The sequence below is a fragment of the Sorex fumeus genome, unplaced genomic scaffold (genome assembly GCF_029834395.1).
Source record: "Sorex fumeus unplaced genomic scaffold, SorFum_2.1 ptg000019l, whole genome shotgun sequence".
NCBI lineage: Eukaryota > Metazoa > Chordata > Mammalia > Eulipotyphla > Soricidae > Sorex > Sorex fumeus.
The window spans coordinates 26,471,149-26,490,402 of NW_026606076.1; the positions used below are offsets into that span (position 1 = coordinate 26,471,149).

General features: G+C 49.4%; 2 protein-coding genes across 2 annotated transcripts in view; both read right to left on the reverse strand.

Annotated features, from left to right (window-relative positions):
* Positions 1-3,065: 3,065 nt before the first annotated feature.
* On the reverse strand, positions 3,066-7,846 carry LOC130022026 (uncharacterized). The gene is given in 4 exon segments (XM_056112746.1): positions 3,066-4,271; positions 4,365-6,759; positions 6,808-7,717; positions 7,804-7,846. Coding segments are annotated over 4 exon segments (4,554 nt in total).
* Positions 7,847-8,134: 288 nt separating this feature from the next.
* The window catches only part of LOC130022028 (zinc finger protein 571-like), a 91,183-nt gene continuing 80,063 nt past the window's right edge, over positions 8,135-19,254 (reverse strand). Inside the window, exon 4 of the mRNA XM_056112747.1 lies at positions 8,135-8,167. Coding sequence (XP_055968722.1) covers positions 8,135-8,167 — 33 coding nt within the window. The remainder of the gene's footprint in view (positions 8,168-19,254) is intronic.

Genomic DNA, 19,254 nt, shown 5'->3' on the forward strand with positions numbered 1-19,254 from the left:
CTGCCTCAGAATTAGTCTTGGCCAAAAAATGGTAACATCTTTGTGATAATTTATTTTGCCAGCTTATACCAACAAGCTCTTTCCTGACCCATTTTAACAGCAGGAGACTGGCTGTTTAGGCTGGGAAATGGGGAGCAGTGGTCCCAATCGGCTGAGAAGGTTTATTCGCCATGGGGACTGTTCCTTCCTTTCTCAGACCATCAGTTTCTCCCTGTCATCTTTTGAAGGGTCAGATTGATCGATCAACTGCAGATGTGTGCATATGTATGTTTGGTGTTTTAGTCAGTTCATTGTCTTTCTGTCTGTATGTCTGTCTGTCTATGTGGAACACTCGAGTGTTGGAACCAGGCTGAAATAAGTAGTAGAAATTTTAGAGAAGTTAGTGATATGCTACCCAGTGATTTAAGAAATGCAGTTGTTTTTGGAACCTGTCAGACAAGGGTGAATCCTTATCAGAAGGTTGAGCCTATAGAGAAAGCAGAATTCTCAATCTAAATTTCTTGATAGAATAACATTTATGTGAATAACAATTATGTGATTAACAGTTGAAATCCTTTTGAACTTAAGAATCTTGTTCTATCTGTTAGGGCGCAGATCGTGATCTCCCTTTAACGACAAAGAGACTCCAGAGACTGCAAACAGCAAGCAAGGTTTATTGTAAGACTGGCTAGCCAGGGTCAAGCCGCCTACACAGACACGCAGGTCAGTTAGGTGAGGCAAGACCCCGAACCTCTTCAAAGGGGATCTTATATAGGCCTTCACTGGCCGTTACAGCAAAGCCCGCGCATTTCATAGCCAATAGATTTGTAACGACATATGCTTTCTTAACCAATCCAATTAAGGGTACATCACTTCTTAGCCTATAGATTCAAAGATCAGCATTTACGTACATAGGCATTGTGACTAGTGGGCATCAGGTAACTTGGACATTTGGTTATCACCTTGCTTCCTCTGATTCTCAGCCCTGCATTCCGGAGGTGGATAAGGGAAGAGTTCTTAAGGGAGGTAACAGATAAGGAGGGCAGGAAAGGGAGAGTTACTAATTTATAGAGTTTTAACTCTGGAATCTCCCTCAGGGTCCCTAGGGACCTAACATTCCTCCCTTTCTCTACTTCATATTGAGGAATCTTTCTCAGTGGGCTCTTCATACAGAGGAGTAATTTCCTCAGTGGGCCCCAATGTCTGATACTGTTGCCGTAGGACCAAGAGTTGAACTGTATTAATTCTGTCTTTGACAAATACCACAAGACGATTTAAAATGTAAGGGCCTATAGTTACCATAAGTAGGATAATTACCACCGGTCCAGCTAAAGCAGATAGGAGAGTAGCCATCCACGGGGATTGATTGAACCAAGACTCAAACCAATTCTCCCGGGCCTCCCTTTCTCTTCTACGTTGTTCGAGACCTTCCCGCAGCTTGGCCATAGAATCTCGGACAACCCCAGTGTGGTCAGCGTAGAAACAGCACTCCTCTCCCAAAGCAGCGCAGAGCCCTCCGTTCTTGAGGAACAATAGGTCTAACCCCCTCCTGTTCTGTAGTACGACCTCAGACAAGGAGGTCAAGGATCTTTCAAGGAGGCTAATAGACTTTTCAATGCGGTCCAAGTCCTCATCTACCGCTGCCCTGAGGGACTGCAAGCCAGAATGCTGTGTGGCCAGGGAGGCGATGCCAGTGCTTGCCCCGGCCAACCCTATTCCAAACAAGGTGGCAAGGGTCAGGGTGGTGAAGGGCTCCCTCCTAACTCGAGGATGCTCTCCAGGTTGCCCAGACCGATAGGAAATAAGAGTCTCGGCGGGGTGGTAAATAATTCTAGGCATCACCAGCACCATCAGACAGAATTCCCGCGAGGCATCGAATACTGATCCAGCCAGGTGAGGAGTGAGCCCAGAGAGTGAGCACACCCACCAGGCTCCAACAGATGGCGTGACCCACACTGAGCTGTTCCAGCCCGGATCAGGATCTGTATGGGCACACAGTCTAGCTTTCTCAGTTGGAACTGTACCTATACATCTCCCTTGGCCACTGACCTGAGTTATGGTTAAGCCAGTACTGGGGCGAGTGCCCCAACCATCGGGGGGGACAGAGATGTTGACATTATATGAGGCATTGACCCCGATGGCCTCATAAAAGGGGGGTGCAGGGCTAAAGCATAACCAGCATGACTCCGTCAGATTTGGGGCTGTCTTATTCAAAGACACATAAGCGGCATGCAGCAAAAGCTCCAAGGAGCTCAGGGATTGAGACTGGGGGGTGATATCCCTGGTCTGGATGGGACTGGCAGCACTCAGTGATCGGGGTTGAAGGGTGGTACCCGTGGCTTGGCTAGGGCCAAGGGAGCCAGCATTGGCAAATGCAGAGCTTCCCAGGGAGGTCGGGGCTGGCCTAAGGCTCGTGGGGCCCAGCTTGAAACTAGGTAGTCTCAATATGGTGTTAGGCCCCACTGGAGTGGAGATTGGCCCAAAGCGGAGCAATATTTGGAATAGGACTCCTCTCCAAGGTTTTTTGTAAGGCAAGAGGCCCCAGGTTAGCCCGTTCACCCACCTCCTATCCTTCTTTCCGGCCTCAGTGAAGGAAATTCGGATTTGATTGGACCCCGGGACCACTCTCCCCTGCTGAAAAGGGTGAATAAACTGCATATTGATCAGCTCCTGAGCTACTGGCCACCTCCATTCCCCGTCATTAGCCACTACACATTTCCAGGCAGCACAGTAAAGGCTTTCCACACCCCCACACTCCCGGCGCCATACTCCAGTTTTATAGCCAGGGCAGGCAAAGAACCCATTTCTCCGGAGAGCCTGTCTGTCCAGGAGCGAGGAGGTATCTCCCAGTGCCCGTTTCCTCATGTAATGTACCTTCCCTTGCTGAGGAAGGGAGTAAAAAATACCCAAGACCTCCTCCAAGTCCACATATAGATCTGGCCACCAGGTCCACAATGCGCTAGCCGGGTTCGTAGTTAGGTTCCATTCCTCATGGGTGTCTCCGTTTCTCAGGACCCAGGTTTGCTGGTAGGGCTGATGAGGGCTTCCGGCCGACCGTACTGGAATGACGACCACTAGGAACACCCCTAGGAGGTAGATGCACCAGCGAGTGCGCGGCTCCTGTGTCCAGAAGCACCTCGTACCAGCCGGAGCTTGAGGGGATTTGAAGGATGGCGCCGCACGGTCCACTGAGGCTGAGGCTGTAGGGCACTTCCCTCCTCCTCTCCTGCAGTTCCTGCTCGTCGGACGTGGGAATGGTGAACCCATGGCCCGATTCCATCAACCTTCAAGGCAGTGGGGGTGGTATAAAGAACAACATAAGGACCCTTCCATCGGGGCTCCAGATTTCTAACATTGTGTCGCTTCACCCAAACTCTATCCCCTGGCACCAGTCCGTGCTCCGGTCCCTCCCCCTCCCTTTCGTGATATGCCTTGACCAGCGGCCATATCTGCTGGTGCACTCGGGATAGAGTCTGCAGGACTGTCAGGTAGTCCGGGTGCACAGCAACTTCCCCTGGCGGAGCCAGAGTCCTTCGCGTGATGGGTGGGGGTGCCCCATAGAGGATTTCAAAAGGTGTTAACCCATGTACATAGGGAGTGTTCCTCGCTCGGAAAATCGCGAGGGGTAGGAGCGTCACCCAGTCCCCGCCAGTCTCGAGAGCCAATTTAGTCAAGGTCTCCTTCAGGGTCCGATTCATCCTCTCTACTTGCCCAGAGCTCTGGGGATTATATTCACAATGTAATTTCCAATCAGTTCCCATAGCTTGGGCTAGGCCTTGCAGGACCTTGCTAATGAAAGCCGGGCCGTTGTCTGACCCGATCGAGTCAGGGACACCATATCGGGGTATGATCTCTTCTAGCAGGACCTTAGCTACCACCCGACTAGTCTCGTGCTTTGTTGGGAAAGCTTCCACCCAGCCCGAAAAGGTGTCTATCAGAACTAGCAGATACCGATACCCGTACTTGCCTGGCTTAACCTCAGTAAAATCTGCCTTCCAACTCCTCCCCGGACTCCTCCCCGCTTCCCTGCTACCTGTATGCATGCCCCTCCGCATGGCCGGTCTCATCTGGGCGCAGACAGTACAGGCGTCCGTGATCTGCTGCAGGCTTGCGGTCATAGCAGGGTACACCAGGCGCGCAGCCGTGAGTAGCTCCGCTAGCTTCCGGCGCCCCAGGTGAGAGGTCCGATGAATGTTGCCAGCCAGGAATTCGCCTAGCTGGCGAGGGAGAATTATGGCCCCGTCCGGACTTCGGTGCCACGTCCCGGGGTCCCTAGCCGTGGCTGTGGGCCACTGTCTTTGTATCCAGTCCAGGTCAGTGGGGGAGTACTGGGGCTCGGACGGCAGTTTGGGGAGTTCTGGCATTGGCAGGGAAAGGGTCATGGCGGGAGTGCTCTCCATAGCCGCTCTCCGGGCTTCCGTGTCCGCTCGACGATTCCCTACAGCGTCTGGGTTGTCCCCCTTTTGGTGCCCAGGGACATGGATGACGGCTACCTCCCTTGGTTTGTCCACTGCCATTAAGAGACGCTGGACCTCCGCCAGATTCTTGAGCTCCTGCCCGTTAGAAGTCTGGAATCCCCGTTCTCGGTAGATGGCGCCATGGACATGCAGGGTGGCGAAGGCATAGCGACTGTCCGTATATATGTTAACCCGCTTCCCTTCTGCGCGTTCCAAGGCCTCTGTTAAGGCCATCAGTTCGGCCTTCTGGGCTGAGGTTCCAGGGGGCAGGGCACTGCTCCATACCACCACCCCTTCGTGGTCCACCACCGCGGCCCCCGCTCTTCTTACCCCTTGTAGCACAAAGCTGCTTCCGTCCGTATACCAGTTCAAGGGGCAGTTCTCCAATGGTATGTCCTTCAGGTCTGGCCTTGCCTGGGAAATCTCAGCCAATATTTCAAGGCACTGGTGACTGGGCGAGACTGCGTCCGGTTCGGGCAGCAGGCTGGCGGGGTTCAAGGTGGATGGGCTGGCAAAAACAATACGGGGACTATCTAATAAAAGTCCTTGATAATGGGTGAGGCGGGCGTTGGTTATCCATTTCCCCGGCGGCTGTTTCAGGACTCCTTCAATCGGGTGCGGGGTAACTATGTGGAGCTCCTGCCCGAAAGTCAGCTTGTCAGCGTCTCTGACCAAGAGGGCTACTGCTGCAATTACTCTGAGACAGGGTGGCCACCCAGCCGCAACCGCATCTAGCCGCTTTGAGAGGTAGGCCACTGGCCTTCACCAAGGGCCCAGCTTCTGCATCAGTACCCCTTTAGCTATCCCTTTCCTTTCGTCCACATAGATGGTAAATGGCTTGGAAGGGTCAGGCAGGGCTAGGGCCGGGGCCTGCAATAACGCGACTCGGAGACGTTCAAAAGCGGCCTGGTGACTCTCTGTCCATTCCCAATCCCGAGTCTCTTTGGTGGCCTCATACAGGGGTTTTGCAATCTCAGCAAAATTGGGGATCCAGAGTCTACAGTATCCAGCCGACCCCAGAAACTCCCTCACTTTCCTTGCAGATGTTGGGGTGGGGATATGGAGGACGGTCTGTTTCATTTCCTCTGTTAACCATCGCGCCCCTCCTTCTAGCTGATAGCCCAAGTATGTGACTCTCTCCTGGCATATTTGAGCCTTCTTCGCACTCGCTCTATACCCCAGTTCCCCCAGGAGGGCGAGAAGCTGCCCTGTAGCCCATCTACAGCTCTCCTGGGTGGGGGCCGCCAGCAGCAAGTCATCTACATACTGCAACAATGTTATCTCCTCATGTTCTCGTCGAAAGGGCTCGAGATCCTGGCTAAGGACCTCATTGAACAGGGTCGGAGAGTTCTTAAATCCTTGGGGCAACCTCGTCCAGGTTAACTGTCTCACTTTCCCCTCCTCCTGCCATTCGAATGCAAAAAGCAACTGGCTGCTCTCAGCCAGGGGTATGCTGAAGAAGGCGTCCTTTAGATCCAGGGTGGTGTACCATTTAAGAGAGGGTGCTACATGGCTCAGGAGAGTGTAGGGGTTTGGCACCGTCGGGTGGATGTCCTCCACTCTCTCATTCACCTTCCTCAAGTCCTGCACTGGACGGTAATCTGAGCTACCAGGCTTCCTGACAGGCAGGAGAGGGGTGTTCCAAGCTGAGTGGCACTGTCTCAAAACCCCCTCTTTCAAAAGTCTGTGGATATGCGGGGAGATGCCGCGCCTGGCTGCTTCTGGTATTGGGTACTGTCGTACCCTGACTGGCTGGGCGGAGGCTTTGAGTCCCACCACTACTGGTGGAACATGTCTGGCGAGACCGATGCCTGTCACTTCGGCCCATGCGGAGGGGTATTTCTTCAACCAATATGCCATCGTCCCCCTCACACTATCCTCCCCCAAGTTCCTGAATAATCTGTGTTCATCATGTACCGAGAGTGTTAGGACATGTAGAGGAGCCCCTTCCCCATCCATAACCTTAATCCCATCAGGGTCAAAGTGGATCCGGGCTCTAACTTTGGTCAATAAATCCCTCCCCAGAAGGGGGGCTGGGCTGTCGGGCACCACTAGGAATGAATGAGTGACCTGATGTTTCCCTAGATGCACCTGGCGGTTGCTGGTCCAAGGGTAGATTTTTGATCCTGTGGCCCCCTGGACTAGACTGGTTTTGTTAGGTTTGAGTTTCCCCATGGCCTGATTCAGGACTGAGTATTGGGCCCCTGTGTCTACCATAAACCCCACTGGTTTCCCCTCCACACAAACAGTTACCCAAGACTCGGGGAGGGGAGCCGAGTCCCGTCCCCTTCAGTCCTCCTCCTCAGCTACTAGAATTTTGGCCCTATCTTTAGCAGTCTTCCCCTCCCCATCTTCTTGTCTCCTTCCCCACCCTTCCTGCTTCTTCCCGCGATATGGGCACTCATGCTTCCAATGCCCGCTTTCCTTACAATAAGCACACTGATCCCTATCTAGGCCTGGTCTGCTAGGCGGCCCTCTCCCTTTGGGCTGACTCCCTACGCTTGCCAAAAGGATCCTAGTAAGTTCTTTCTGACTCTTCCGATTTTCCCTAGCCTGGAATTCCCGATCCTCTTTTCTCTGTCTCTCCTGCCTGTCCCTGTCCTCCTGCCTCAACCGATCCTCTTTTTCTTCCTTACTCTCCCTAGAGTTGTATACCCTTTCGGCAACATGCAGCATCTCCTGGAGGGTCATGCTACCCAGGTTTTCCCGGGAATTTAACTTCCTTCTTATGTCAGGGGCTGCCTGGCTAATAAAGGAGAGCAACACTGCTGAGCGGTGTAAATCAGCCTCCGGGTCAATGGGAGTATACTGCCGGTAGGCATCATACAATCGCTCAAGAAATGCGGCTGGGCTTTCGGTTTCCCCTTGGATAACAGCTTTTACCTTGGCGAAATTTGTGGGCCGTCTAGCGGCCGCTCGGAGACCGGCCATGAGAGTCTGGCGGTATACTCGGAGACGCTCCCTACCTTCTGCCGTCCCAAAATCCCAGTTAGGTCGGCTGAGGGGGAACGCCGCATCGATGAGGTCAGGTAGGATGGTGGGCCGCCCATCATCTCCCGCCACGTTCTTTCGAGCTTCAACGAGGATGCGCTCCCTCTCCTCAGTCGTGAAGAGAGTTCGGATGAGTTGCTGGCAGTCGTCCCATGTGGGACAGTGGGTGTTCATGATGGACTCCACGAGACCTATGAGACCCTTTGGATCCACAGAAAAAGGAGGGTTCTGGATTTTCCAATTATATAGATCGCTAGATGAAAAGGGCCAATACTGATACTGGTGGCCACCTGGGTGGCCAATTGCTCTCACAGGGAACAAAGAAACAGAATGGGGGCCTGGTCCGGAACTAGAGACAGGATCTCCCTCCTCGGGCCGGAGGTTTCCACGTGGACGAAGCCGTCGGCTAGGGCCGACATCCTGAGTAGAGTCTGCAGCCGGACCAGGGGCTGCTGCCGGAACAGGGATGGGGACATAAGGAGGAGGTCTTATCTCAGTGTCAAAGTCTATGAGGGGAGGATAAAGCGAGTCAGAGAGGACCGCCGGTGGAGGATTGGGTTCCCAGGAAGGGTTTATGATTGCTTCAATGGCCTCAACAGCTCCATCTCGGATTTCCTTCTCCCGTGGCTTCAGGGGGCAGTCTGCAGCCCCCCTTAGGGCCACGGCTGCCTTAGCATGAACCTCTTTCTCTGCTTCCTTCTGAAGGGCTAAGATAGGACAGGCGGCAGGATCCCGAAAGGCTGGAAGAACAGGCGCCAGAGGAGCAACAGAAGGGGGAACAGGCTCTGAAGGAGCAACGGGAGGGGGGACAGGCGCTGGAGGAGCAACGGGAGGGGGAACAGGCGCTGGAGGAGCAACGGGAGGGGGAACAGGCGCTGGAGGAGCAACGGGAGGGGGAACAGGCGCTGGAGGAGCAACGGGAGGGGGAACAGGCGCTGGAGGAGCAACGGGAGGGGGAACAGGCGCTGGAGGAGCAACGGGAGGGGGGACAGGCGCTGGAGAAAAGGATAAGAAGGGACCGAGCCATTGGGGAGGTTCTTCTAGGAGAAATTCCCACGTAAGAACATAAGGTAGTTGATCAGGATGCCCACGGGCCCCCGGGCGGGTAACGACCTCTTTTACCCGTGTCACGAGGTTCGGTGAAAAGGAACCTTGTGGGGGCCAGCCCACCCCGAAAGCAGGCCAGTCTGAAGAACAATAAGTGTTGAACTTACCTTTCTTTATCATGAGGCCCATATGCTGGGCTTTCTTTTGAACCTCAGAGAAGTGGCTAAGAATTAAGGCTTTGGGTGTCGATTGATTCTGACCCATATTAAACAATCTCAATAAACAGAACTAAGAGAAGGATAATAGGACAAATACACAGACTAAGGACACACGCACAGATCACACTCCTGCACTCGCTCGGACCGGTCCACTCTCTCACACGGGTGCGCACCACACTCACCAGTCACCCTGGGACTCCCGAATATGCCCAAAGGGCGTGCACGTGATTTTCACCTCCGGAGGGTTCAGCTCTTCCAGGTCTTCTCCCGGCGCCGGATTTTCCAGAACAGATGAGGCCTCCAGAACAGACAGACGAGGACCCGAGGAAACCCTATGTCCCCCCAAGTCCTCCCAGTCAGGGTTGGCCACTTCCCTGCCGCGGTCCAGAACAGACGAGGCCTCCAGAACAGACAGACGAGGACCCGAGGAAACCCTATGTCCCCCCAAGTCCTCACAGGGTTAGCTACTTCCCTGCCGCGGTCCAGAAGGGGACACTGTCCCCCCACAGAACAGACGGAATATTCCCCAGAAATTTTTTTTTTTTTAAGGCCTTTTCAAAACCCGCTCTCTGGGCCCGTTTGCCGTCGGGAGATCTCACTGGGGCCTCCAAATGTTAGGGCGCAGATCGTGATCTCCCTTTAACGACAAAGAGACTCCAGAGACTGCAAACAGCAAGCAAGGTTTATTGTAAGACTGGCTAGCCAGGGTCAAGCCACCTACACAGACACGCAGGTCAGTTAGGTGAGGCAAGACCCCGAACCTCTTCAAAGGGGATCTTATATAGGCCTTCACTGGCCGTTACAGCAAAGCCCGCGCATTTCATAGCCAATAGATTTGTAACGACATATGCTTTCTTAACCAATCCAATTAAGGGTACATCACTTCTTAGCCTATAGATTCAAAGATCAGCATTTACGTACATAGGCATTGTGACTAGTGGGCATCAGGTAACTTGGACATTTGGTTATCACCTTGCTTCCTCTGATTCTCAGCCCTGCATTCCGGAGGTGGATAAGGGAAGAGTTCTTAAGGGAGGTAACAGATAAGGAGGGCAGGAAAGGGAGAGTTACTAATTTATAGAGTTTTAACTCTGGAATCTCCCTCAGGGTCCCTAGGGACCTAACACTATCTAGAAGAGCTATGGAACTAGAGCCTGAAACTAAAGTGAAATAAGAGTTCAGAGAAAGCAAGACTTTATCTTACAAGCCTCAGCTAACTTTAATGAAATAGTAGGCCGCTTTTACAAACTACAGAGGTACTGAAGCCATTAAAATGAAGTTTCCTTATTTTTCTAAACAGTGGCAATTTATAGGATAACAATTGGATTTGTCCATTCTCCCTTGACACAAGGAGCTAAGGTTTATCAGGTTACACCCATCACAGTGCTCCTGAGTCACTTCCATTCCTTTGTTTTTCAGTAACCACTTCTATATGCTCTCCTCCCCAACCAGTTAATCAGCTTTTCCCCTAGTCAGAATCTGTTAATTTGTAAGATCAGATCGTTCTTGGACACTGAACTTGTATTGTAAATTGTGAGTCGATCTGCTAAGTGAGAATCTGTCCTAGAAGAATGTCCTGACTAGTTTGGATGAAGCTAAACATTTTTTCCCTTTCAAACTGCCTTCAGTAAATAATTTCAGTATACTGCAAGAGGCAGCTTCCCTTATCTCACAGAAACCTTGCTGTTAGAGGCAGCTTCTCTTATCTCACAGAGCAGATCTCACTCAGGTGCTAGCCAGGCTGGATCATTGGGATGTAGATGCCAGGCTCCAGGAAGGCTGATCTTTGAGATGTAGATTGATCTTTGATGTGCTAATCCAAGTGCTTGTAGCTTGTAAAGGTGAGGACAAAATTACTGGCCTGCAGATGTAAAGAAGCAATGTATGTTTTGCTGCCTCAATGTTCTTTCTTCTTTTGATGACATCACTATATTGCCCTTTTAGAGGTACCATGATCTATATCTGGGTGGAGGATGCTCGACTCCAATCCGAGTAGGCTTGGAGGTCTCGGGCCCGGAACCCGCGTGGATTTGTCCCCCTGCCAGTACCTTCATGTGTGCGGAGAGTGGTCTCAGCATGGTGGTGGCTGGTCCTGGAGGTCTTCGGCTGCAGGAGCCCTGGTCGGGGCGGGGAGGAAAGTGCTCAACACGCTCCGGATTGGAGTCGAGCATCCTCCACCCAGATCATCCAAATTCCAGTAGGCGGGGGTCACACCCACCACCTTGCCCCCTGGCACCGTGTAATCCCATCAACGGCCAAGACTCAGAGACTATAAAATCCAGTTTCCGGATGAGAACAATGCAGTCTTCTGCCCCCGCGCCTGGCTGTTCCTCGGCGGGGCCCCTTGGAGGGGAGCGGGTTGAGCTTTCCTCCCTGCCCGACCAGGGCTCCGGCAGACGAAGACCTCCAGGACCAGCCACCACCATGCTGAGACCACTCTCCGCACACATGAAGGTACTGGAAGAGGGACAAAGCCACGTGGGTTCTGGGACCGAGACCTCCAAGCCTACTCGGATTGGAGTCGAGTATCCTCCACCCAGATCCTCCAAATTCCAGTAGGCGGGGGTCACACCCACCACCTGGCCCCCTGGCCATGCGACATCTTATCAAGACATCTTTTTATGACATCTTATTATCTCATTCCTACTTTGGGCAAACTTGCAGGCTATCGAATGCAGCCTGCCCACAAGGCAGAGTCTGGCAAACTCCCCGTGGCGTACGAAATATGCCAAATACCAGTAACAATGATGGGTCTCATTCTCCTAAAGAGCCTTGAATATAATCTCAGGGCTAGAATGAAAGAGACATTACTGGGGCCTGCTTGAAGCAATCGACGAATAATAGGATGATGAAAATGATCTATATGAGGAGATTTCAGGGCTCTCTACTAGGAGATCTGAGAGAACAGGGGAAAACATGTTTGAGAGAACCTGAGTTTCTTTTATGGGATATAATGAGACTGTAAGAATGGGCTGGGAGAGGCAGAAGAGATACGAGAGTGAATGGAGAGAGGATTGGAATAAACTGCAACTAAGGTCAAGCAGCCTGGCCATAAGGTTTCCTTCCTTTTCCTGCCCATTGCCATCCACCTCCCTGGAGTTGGGGAAACTACTGAACAAGGGTGGTGGGAAAGATAGATTGCTGCCATCCTTTTTGTGTTCACACAGAAATTCAAATATTTTCTTGTGCTAATATCAAAGTTTGGTTAAAAAATCCAAAGGGTTTTTCTGTGTCTGAAAGCATGTTTGTGTTTTTGTGGAATTGTTAAAAATATCTGGTATAGAAAGCTCATGATTTTAAATAATTAAGGTACAAGAACTATGTCATTAAGCCAAAGAAGTTTTTATCATGTTTTGTAAAAATTGATCATAGGTCTTATGTTAATGTACATATGTGTATCTGCATTGGATTAGAATATTTGATCTAGAAGGAGTTAAAATAACTGTGACACATGTAAACAGGTTCAAAAAAGTAATGGTTTAGTTTAAACATGAGTTTCTAGAGTTATAAAATTTGTTGCAAAATTTGTCCTTACCAGTGCTCTATCTGATCTCTGAGACTGGGCCATTTGGATCATCGGTCTGTGGTTCCCCATCTCTTTCTTCCTCTGCTAGGGACTACCATGCATAAACTCACAGGGACCCCATGGGATGCCAGGTATAGAGCCCATGTCCATTGCTTGCAAGATAATCACATTCCCCCACTTTACTATAACTTTAGGCCCAGCACCACATGGACTTTCCTGAACCCCTCTCGAAGTGATCATTAAGGGATGTAAACCCAAGAGCTTAATAAATCCAAAAATGGCCGAAGATGGCAAGACATCCCAATTGAAAAAAATAAAGTATCCATACAGACAGCACAGAAATGCTGCACTTGCCTTGCTCATGGATAATCCAGGTTCATTTCCTAATATTCCCTAGAGTCCCTCAAGCCATCCAGGAATGATCTTTGAATGCAAAGCCCAGGAGCAAACCCTGAGTCCTGAGGAAGTCTCCCAAGAACCATTCAAGTGACCCTGAGCATTGAAACATGGCAGCATCTGATGGGGTAAAACGAAAAAAAGAATGAACTGTGGTGGGAGAGATATTACAGCAGGGAAGACAAATGTGCTGCCCACACGTACAGGTTGATCCCAGGCAGCCCTTATGGTTCAAGGGCATGGCCAGGCCATTTCCTAAATATATAGTCTTTGGAATTCATAACAAATTCTAGGAAATAAGAGATTTCTGCGTACTAAAGTATACAAATCACAGAAAAAAAGTTGCTTTTCTCCCACCTTACAGTTAATGATTAGAGATCATGTAAGGAAAAAATTATTTTCCAGAAAAAACTTTCTTTCAAAAGATTATTGATGACTTAGGTCAGAACCACTCTCGGGAATTTTCCAACAGGTGAGTCCTCAGCTCATGTCCTCAAGGCATCCTCTTGGGATCTCGTGTACCCGCTTCCCCTGAAGGCTTCTCACACTGGATTGTCTATGTGTTACTGTTTTTTTATATGTTACTGTTTTAAACTTTTTTTATTTACATTTATTTAATTTTTCAGGGTATCTTAAATATCCCACCCACACGACAGAGCCTGGAAAGCTATTCCTGGTCTATTCAATATGCCAAATCCAATAAAAAAAAAGTGGATCTCATTCCCCTGACTCTGAATACAGCAGAGTCGAGAAGGATGTGGAAGGAGAGGCTGATAAAATCCCAAGGCAGAAATAGGCTGCCAAAATGAAGAAAGACAAAAATGATTGTCTGTACTTTCAATGCACGTATGCTGGCATCTGATGCATCCATCGAGGACCTGATGGTACAAGTGTGAAAGATCAGGTACAACATCATTGGTCTGACCGAAACGAGAAGAAATCGATCACATCATGCCGTTTTCGACAATGGAGAAGAACTGTTCATTGGAACATGTGACAAAAGAGGCGTTGGTGGTGTCGGTATCCTTGTCAACACGAACTTAGCCATGAGCATTGATTCATTCGAATGCCTAACTACCCGAATAGGACGATTACACTTGAATAGATGTGGCTCACTGCCAGCGGTTTCTATCTTTGTTGTTTATGCACCAACATCCAATTATGGTGAAAGAGAAATTGAGAAGTTCTACATGGAGCTGGAGAAGTTCTATAAAGAAGATCACACCTTCTACAAGATCATTGTTGGTGATTTTAATGCCAAGATAGGACCAAGAAGATCAGACAATGAACTCCACATCGGAACCCATGGCCTAGAATGGAACGAACAGGGTTACATACTGTCTGAGTTCATCATGTCAACCAAGACCTTCCATGGTAACTCACAGTTCCAAAATGCTGAATCTAAACGTTGGATATGGGAGTCTCCCGGTGGACGGTTCCACAATGAAATAGACCACATCATATTCAATCGGCAGTTTTGCCTAACCGATGTTGCTGTTGTCCCAAAATTCCAAACGGGATTGGACCACCGTCTCCTTCGTGCAAAATTCTACCTCACAGAACAGGGAGAAAAGAATGCAAATTTTAAGAAGAGAACTCCCAGAACAACCACCAACTGGGAGCTCTTTGGCTCTGTTGCTGCAACATGGGAAGATGCCAATCACTGACAACATTGATGAGGAATACGATCGAATAATTCAACACCTCCATGATTGTGCAAGGAATGCCAAGAGAGAGATAACCACAAAAAATGCCTTTCTTCGAACACTCTTGAACTTGTTCGCCAATGTGTCTTGGCACATGGCTCAGGCAACTGCAAGCGAACATCTGAGCTGGCAAAACAGTGCAGAGAAGCCATCAAGAATGACCTCAAAGACAGGAGAACAGCGGTGCTTGTAGATGCGGCAGAAGCCAGGAAAAGAATCCATAATGCACGCCTGTCCTTCACCAACTACAAGACCAAGATGACTGCCCTCCCACATCCTGATGGATGCATCACATCTCCCAGAAGGGCAATGGAGAAGATTATTCATGACTTCTACTCAGATCTCTTTAATGGCCACGTCCACTTGCCCACATACCACATTCCGCACGATGGATATATCGTTCCCAATGTTTTCCCCTCCGAAATTCAACATGCCATCTCGTCGGTAAAGAAACAAAGAGTACCTGGCCCAGACAAGATCAGACCTGAACACCTGAAGAACTTACCATCAGTACTCATCAATACACTGGCTCGGCTCTTCACACGCTACCTGTCTGAATGCAAGGTTCCATCCCAATGGAAAACCAGCAAGACTGAACTACTATATAAGAAGGGAGACATCCACGACATTTGAAACTATCGCCCAATTTGCCTATTGTCTGTCATCTACAAACTGTTCACTCGAGTCATCCTGAATAGGATTAGCAGAACACTAGATGAAGGACAACCATGTGAACAAGCTGGGTTCCGAAAAGGATTCAGTACCATCAACCATATCCACATGATAACTAAGCTCATTGAGGTTTCTCAGGAGTTCAAGATGCCGCTCTGTCTAACGTTCATTGATTTAAAGAAGGCCTTTGATTCTGTTGAGACGGAAGTGGTCATTGAAGCCCTAGCCAATCAGGGCGTACAAACTCAATACATCAGGATCCTCCATGAGCTCTATTACGTATTCACTACCAGGATCTCACCATTCTACAAAGAAGTAATCATTCATATTGAGAGGGGTTCGGCAGGGTGATACCATTTCACCAAAACTCTTCAGTGCCACCCTCGAGAACATCATGCGATGACTGGAATGGGAAGAAATGCAAGTGAAGATAGATGGTCGACAACTACACCACCTCCGCTTTGCTGATGACATCGTTCTAATAACACCAAACATCAGCCAAGCAGCACAAATGCTGACCAACTTCGACCATGAGTATGGAAAGGTCGGACTACAGCTGAATCTTGTGAAGACAATGTTTATGAGAAACAGCCTCGTTCCTGATGCTGCAGTTGCTCTCAATGGAACCACCATCTCCGAATGCAACAGTTATATATGCCTACGTCGAGAAATCAACATGATGAATGACCTGCCACCTGAGTTACGCAGGAGGAAGAGAGCGGCTTGGAATGCCTTCAAGAGCATTGAAGAAATAACTAAGAGGACAAAGAAACTCCAGCTACGAGCATGTCTTCGATTCCACTATTCTTCCTGCATTAACATATGCCTCAGAGACCTGGACCCTACAAAAACAGGATGAGAACGCTATTTGGGTCTCTCAAAGAGGAATCGAAAGAGCTATGCTTGGAATATCACACTTCACTCAAATGAGAGATAGAATTCGGAGCTCTGATCTCCGTCAACGGTCAAGAATCAGGGACGCTGTCTCATTTGCCAAGGCATCAAAAATCAGATGGGCTGGACACGTAATGAGGTTTACAGACAACTGCTGCACTAGAGCCATTACTGACTGGATTCCACGGGAAATCAAAAGATCGCGTGGACGCCCACCTACAAGATGGTCAGACTTCTTCGTCAAGACCCTGAATGATCAGTTTGAGGCTCTGCATGTTCCTAGAACAAACAGATGCCATTGGGCTATGCTAGCATGCAACAGGGATGAATGGAGACGTTACTGGCGCCCACTCGAGTAAATAGATGAATAACGGGGGATCAAGTGATCAAGTGACTCTTTTAAACCAATGAGGCCCTTTTACTTTTAGAAAAGACAGTTTTTTTTTTTTTGGTTGGGGGGCAGATAGGTTGATTGCCTTGCACGCGGCCAACCCTGGGTGGATTCCTCCACACCTCTTGGAGAGCTCGACAAGCTACCAAGAGTATCCTGCCCACACAGCAGAGCCTGGCAAGTTCCCCCTGGCATATTCGATATGCCGAAAACAGTAACAAGTCTCACAATGTAGACATTACTGGAGCCCACTTCAGCAAATTGATGAACAACGGGAGGATAGTGCTACAGTGCATAGTCAGGAATAAAACCTGAGCATTGCCACGTGCAATCCTGAAACCAAATCAAAAGAAAACAAAACAAAATTATTGAAACTTGACCGCATGGTGCAATTGTACTGGGGGTAAGACAGCAACCACTAAAGCTGAACTTGAACAGTTGTGTGTGGAGGATGGAAAAATGCCAACTGATCACCAACCATCCTGGTGGCCCTGTTCCCTCCTTAAAGCATCTGTTGGAGGTGGCTGCTGGTCGGGGTGGGAGTAGCAGCTCATGGCCACCAAAAGCATGTGGTGGAAGAGAAACAACACGCCACTGCCAGTCTAGCTGACTTACTTATTCTGTGAACTTACAGAACTCACCTGCACATACACCTCTCTTCCCTAGGCCTCAGGGCTACTCCTTCCAGCCTGATGACCACAGGTTTCACCCAGAAATGCCCTAAACCTCACAGACACATCTGTATGAACCTGCATCTAGCACTCACTCTTGTTGTACAGAAATATACTTGAAAATTGTGCAACAATTTTGCTGTATCGGAAAATTATTCTAATATCCAGGGTGTTCACCAGGATGTGAACTGTGTTTTCCAGTCCAAGAATCTGGAGTGACACTACATTTTTGGGGGAGGTCATACCCGGTGATGCCCAGGGGTTACTCCTAGCTCTGCACTCAGGAATTACGCTTGGCAGTGCTCAGGGGATCATATGGGAAGCTGGAAATCGAACCCGGGTCGGCCGCATGCAAGGGAAACGCCCTACCCACTGTGCTATTACTCCAGCCCCATGATTTTACTTTTAAAAGATGAATATTATACTTCGGAGCCAAGGTGGTGATTCAGTAGAGAAGGTGCTTGCTTTGCATTTCGCTGACCCAGATTCAATACCGGAGCACCCCAAATGGGTTCCTGACCCTTGGGAGAAATGATCCCTGAGCTCAGAGCCAGGAGTTAGCTATGAACACTGCATGGTGTGGCTCCCAAATACTGCAACAACAAACAGTAACTAATGAAGAAAACAAAAGCAAAAATAAACTAATGTGCAAAGAAAAACTCTACAGTGAAATACTTAAAGGATTGAACAGTGGGTCCTTAGGTAACTTTTTTGGGGGGTGGGTCACACCTGGCTTTGCCCAGGAGTTACTCCTGGCTCATGCACTCAGGAATTACTCCTGGCAGTGCTCAGGGGACGACATGGGAAGCTGGGAATCGAACCCGGGTTGGCTGCATGCTAGGAAATTGCCCTACCCGCTGTGGTATCACTCCAGCCCCGTTAGATCACTTTTTTACTTATTTAGTGCTAAAGAAGCCCATGATTTATCCTGAATACTTATTCTTTTTTCTCTTCTCTCACATCCTGTGTGTGTGTTTGCTTGTATGTGTGTGTGTGTGTGTTTGTATGTGTTTAGTTTGAGGGCAATAACCAACAATGCTCAGGGATTATTCCTAGTCTGGGATGATGGATAAGTCACGGTGCGCTTCAGGGACCATATGCAATGCCACACATACACAGAACCTGGGTTGGATGCTTGCAAGGCAAGCATACCTAGTATATGCTGTACACTGGCGCTTTCTAGATAATTCCAGCACACCAGCAGTAAGCCCTAGTCGAAGCTCCTATTTACCATAAAATCAAATATATTACTTTAAATATCTTACTTTACCAGCACTACACAAAACAACACTGAGGGTAGCCTGCTAAGGGAGAGATGAAATGAGGAAGGTGCTTTGCTCCTTAATATATTCCTACATACTCTTTTTTTTTCTCTTGGGGTCACACCTGGCGATGCTCAGGGTTTCCTCCTGGTTCCTTTTTTTTCTTTTTCGGTCACACCCAGTGATGCATAGAGGTTAATCCTGGCTCATGCACTCAGAAATTAATCCTGGAGGTGCTCGGGAGACCATATGGGAAACTGGGAATCAAATCCGGGTGGGCCGAGTGCAAGGCAAATGCCGTACCTTCTGTGCCCAATTAAAATAAATCAAAATAATCAATCAAAATAATCAATCAAAATAATCAAAATAAATCGCTCCAGCCCAATCAAAATAAATCTTCTATTTTATATTTTGGAGGCCACACAGCTGATGCTAAGTGGTTATTCCTGGCTCTACACTCAGAAATCAATCCAGGTTGTGCTAGCAGGATGGAACACGGGTTTTCAATGTGGAAAACAAAGACTTTCAGTGCTCTGATATAGGTCTCTCAACCCAAGACCTGCAGTCCCTGTGCTCAGCCCCACTCCCTCCCGCGTCTAACTATTGCTGACATGGAGGCAGCCGTGGCTTCAGGATCCCCCCAAGATCATAGACTCACACCACGTACCCTGCACCCTGGTACAGCCCCCATAATACCCCACAATACTGTGCCCCCCGAGAGCCTCCGCTGCTCCTTAGGAACCACCTGGATATCAGGGAACAAGTGAAAAAAAGTGTGAAAGCGCCCCACAAGCTGGTGCAGCTACCCCACTTATAGTGCAGAGACAGGGAAGTGTGGGGTGCTCACAGGAAGCCTCGTCTTCTGCCACAAAATTGGCCTTCACAGTCAGCTTTCCAAGAAGAGACCCTACTTTGTACTTTATCCAAGAGAACGACTGCTGTGCCATGTGTCCAGGACACCAGCAACTGGAGGGCCCTGAGTTCACTCTCACGGAGTGCAGAGTCATGAGTAAACCCAAGCATCCAAGCAAGGACAAGGATGGA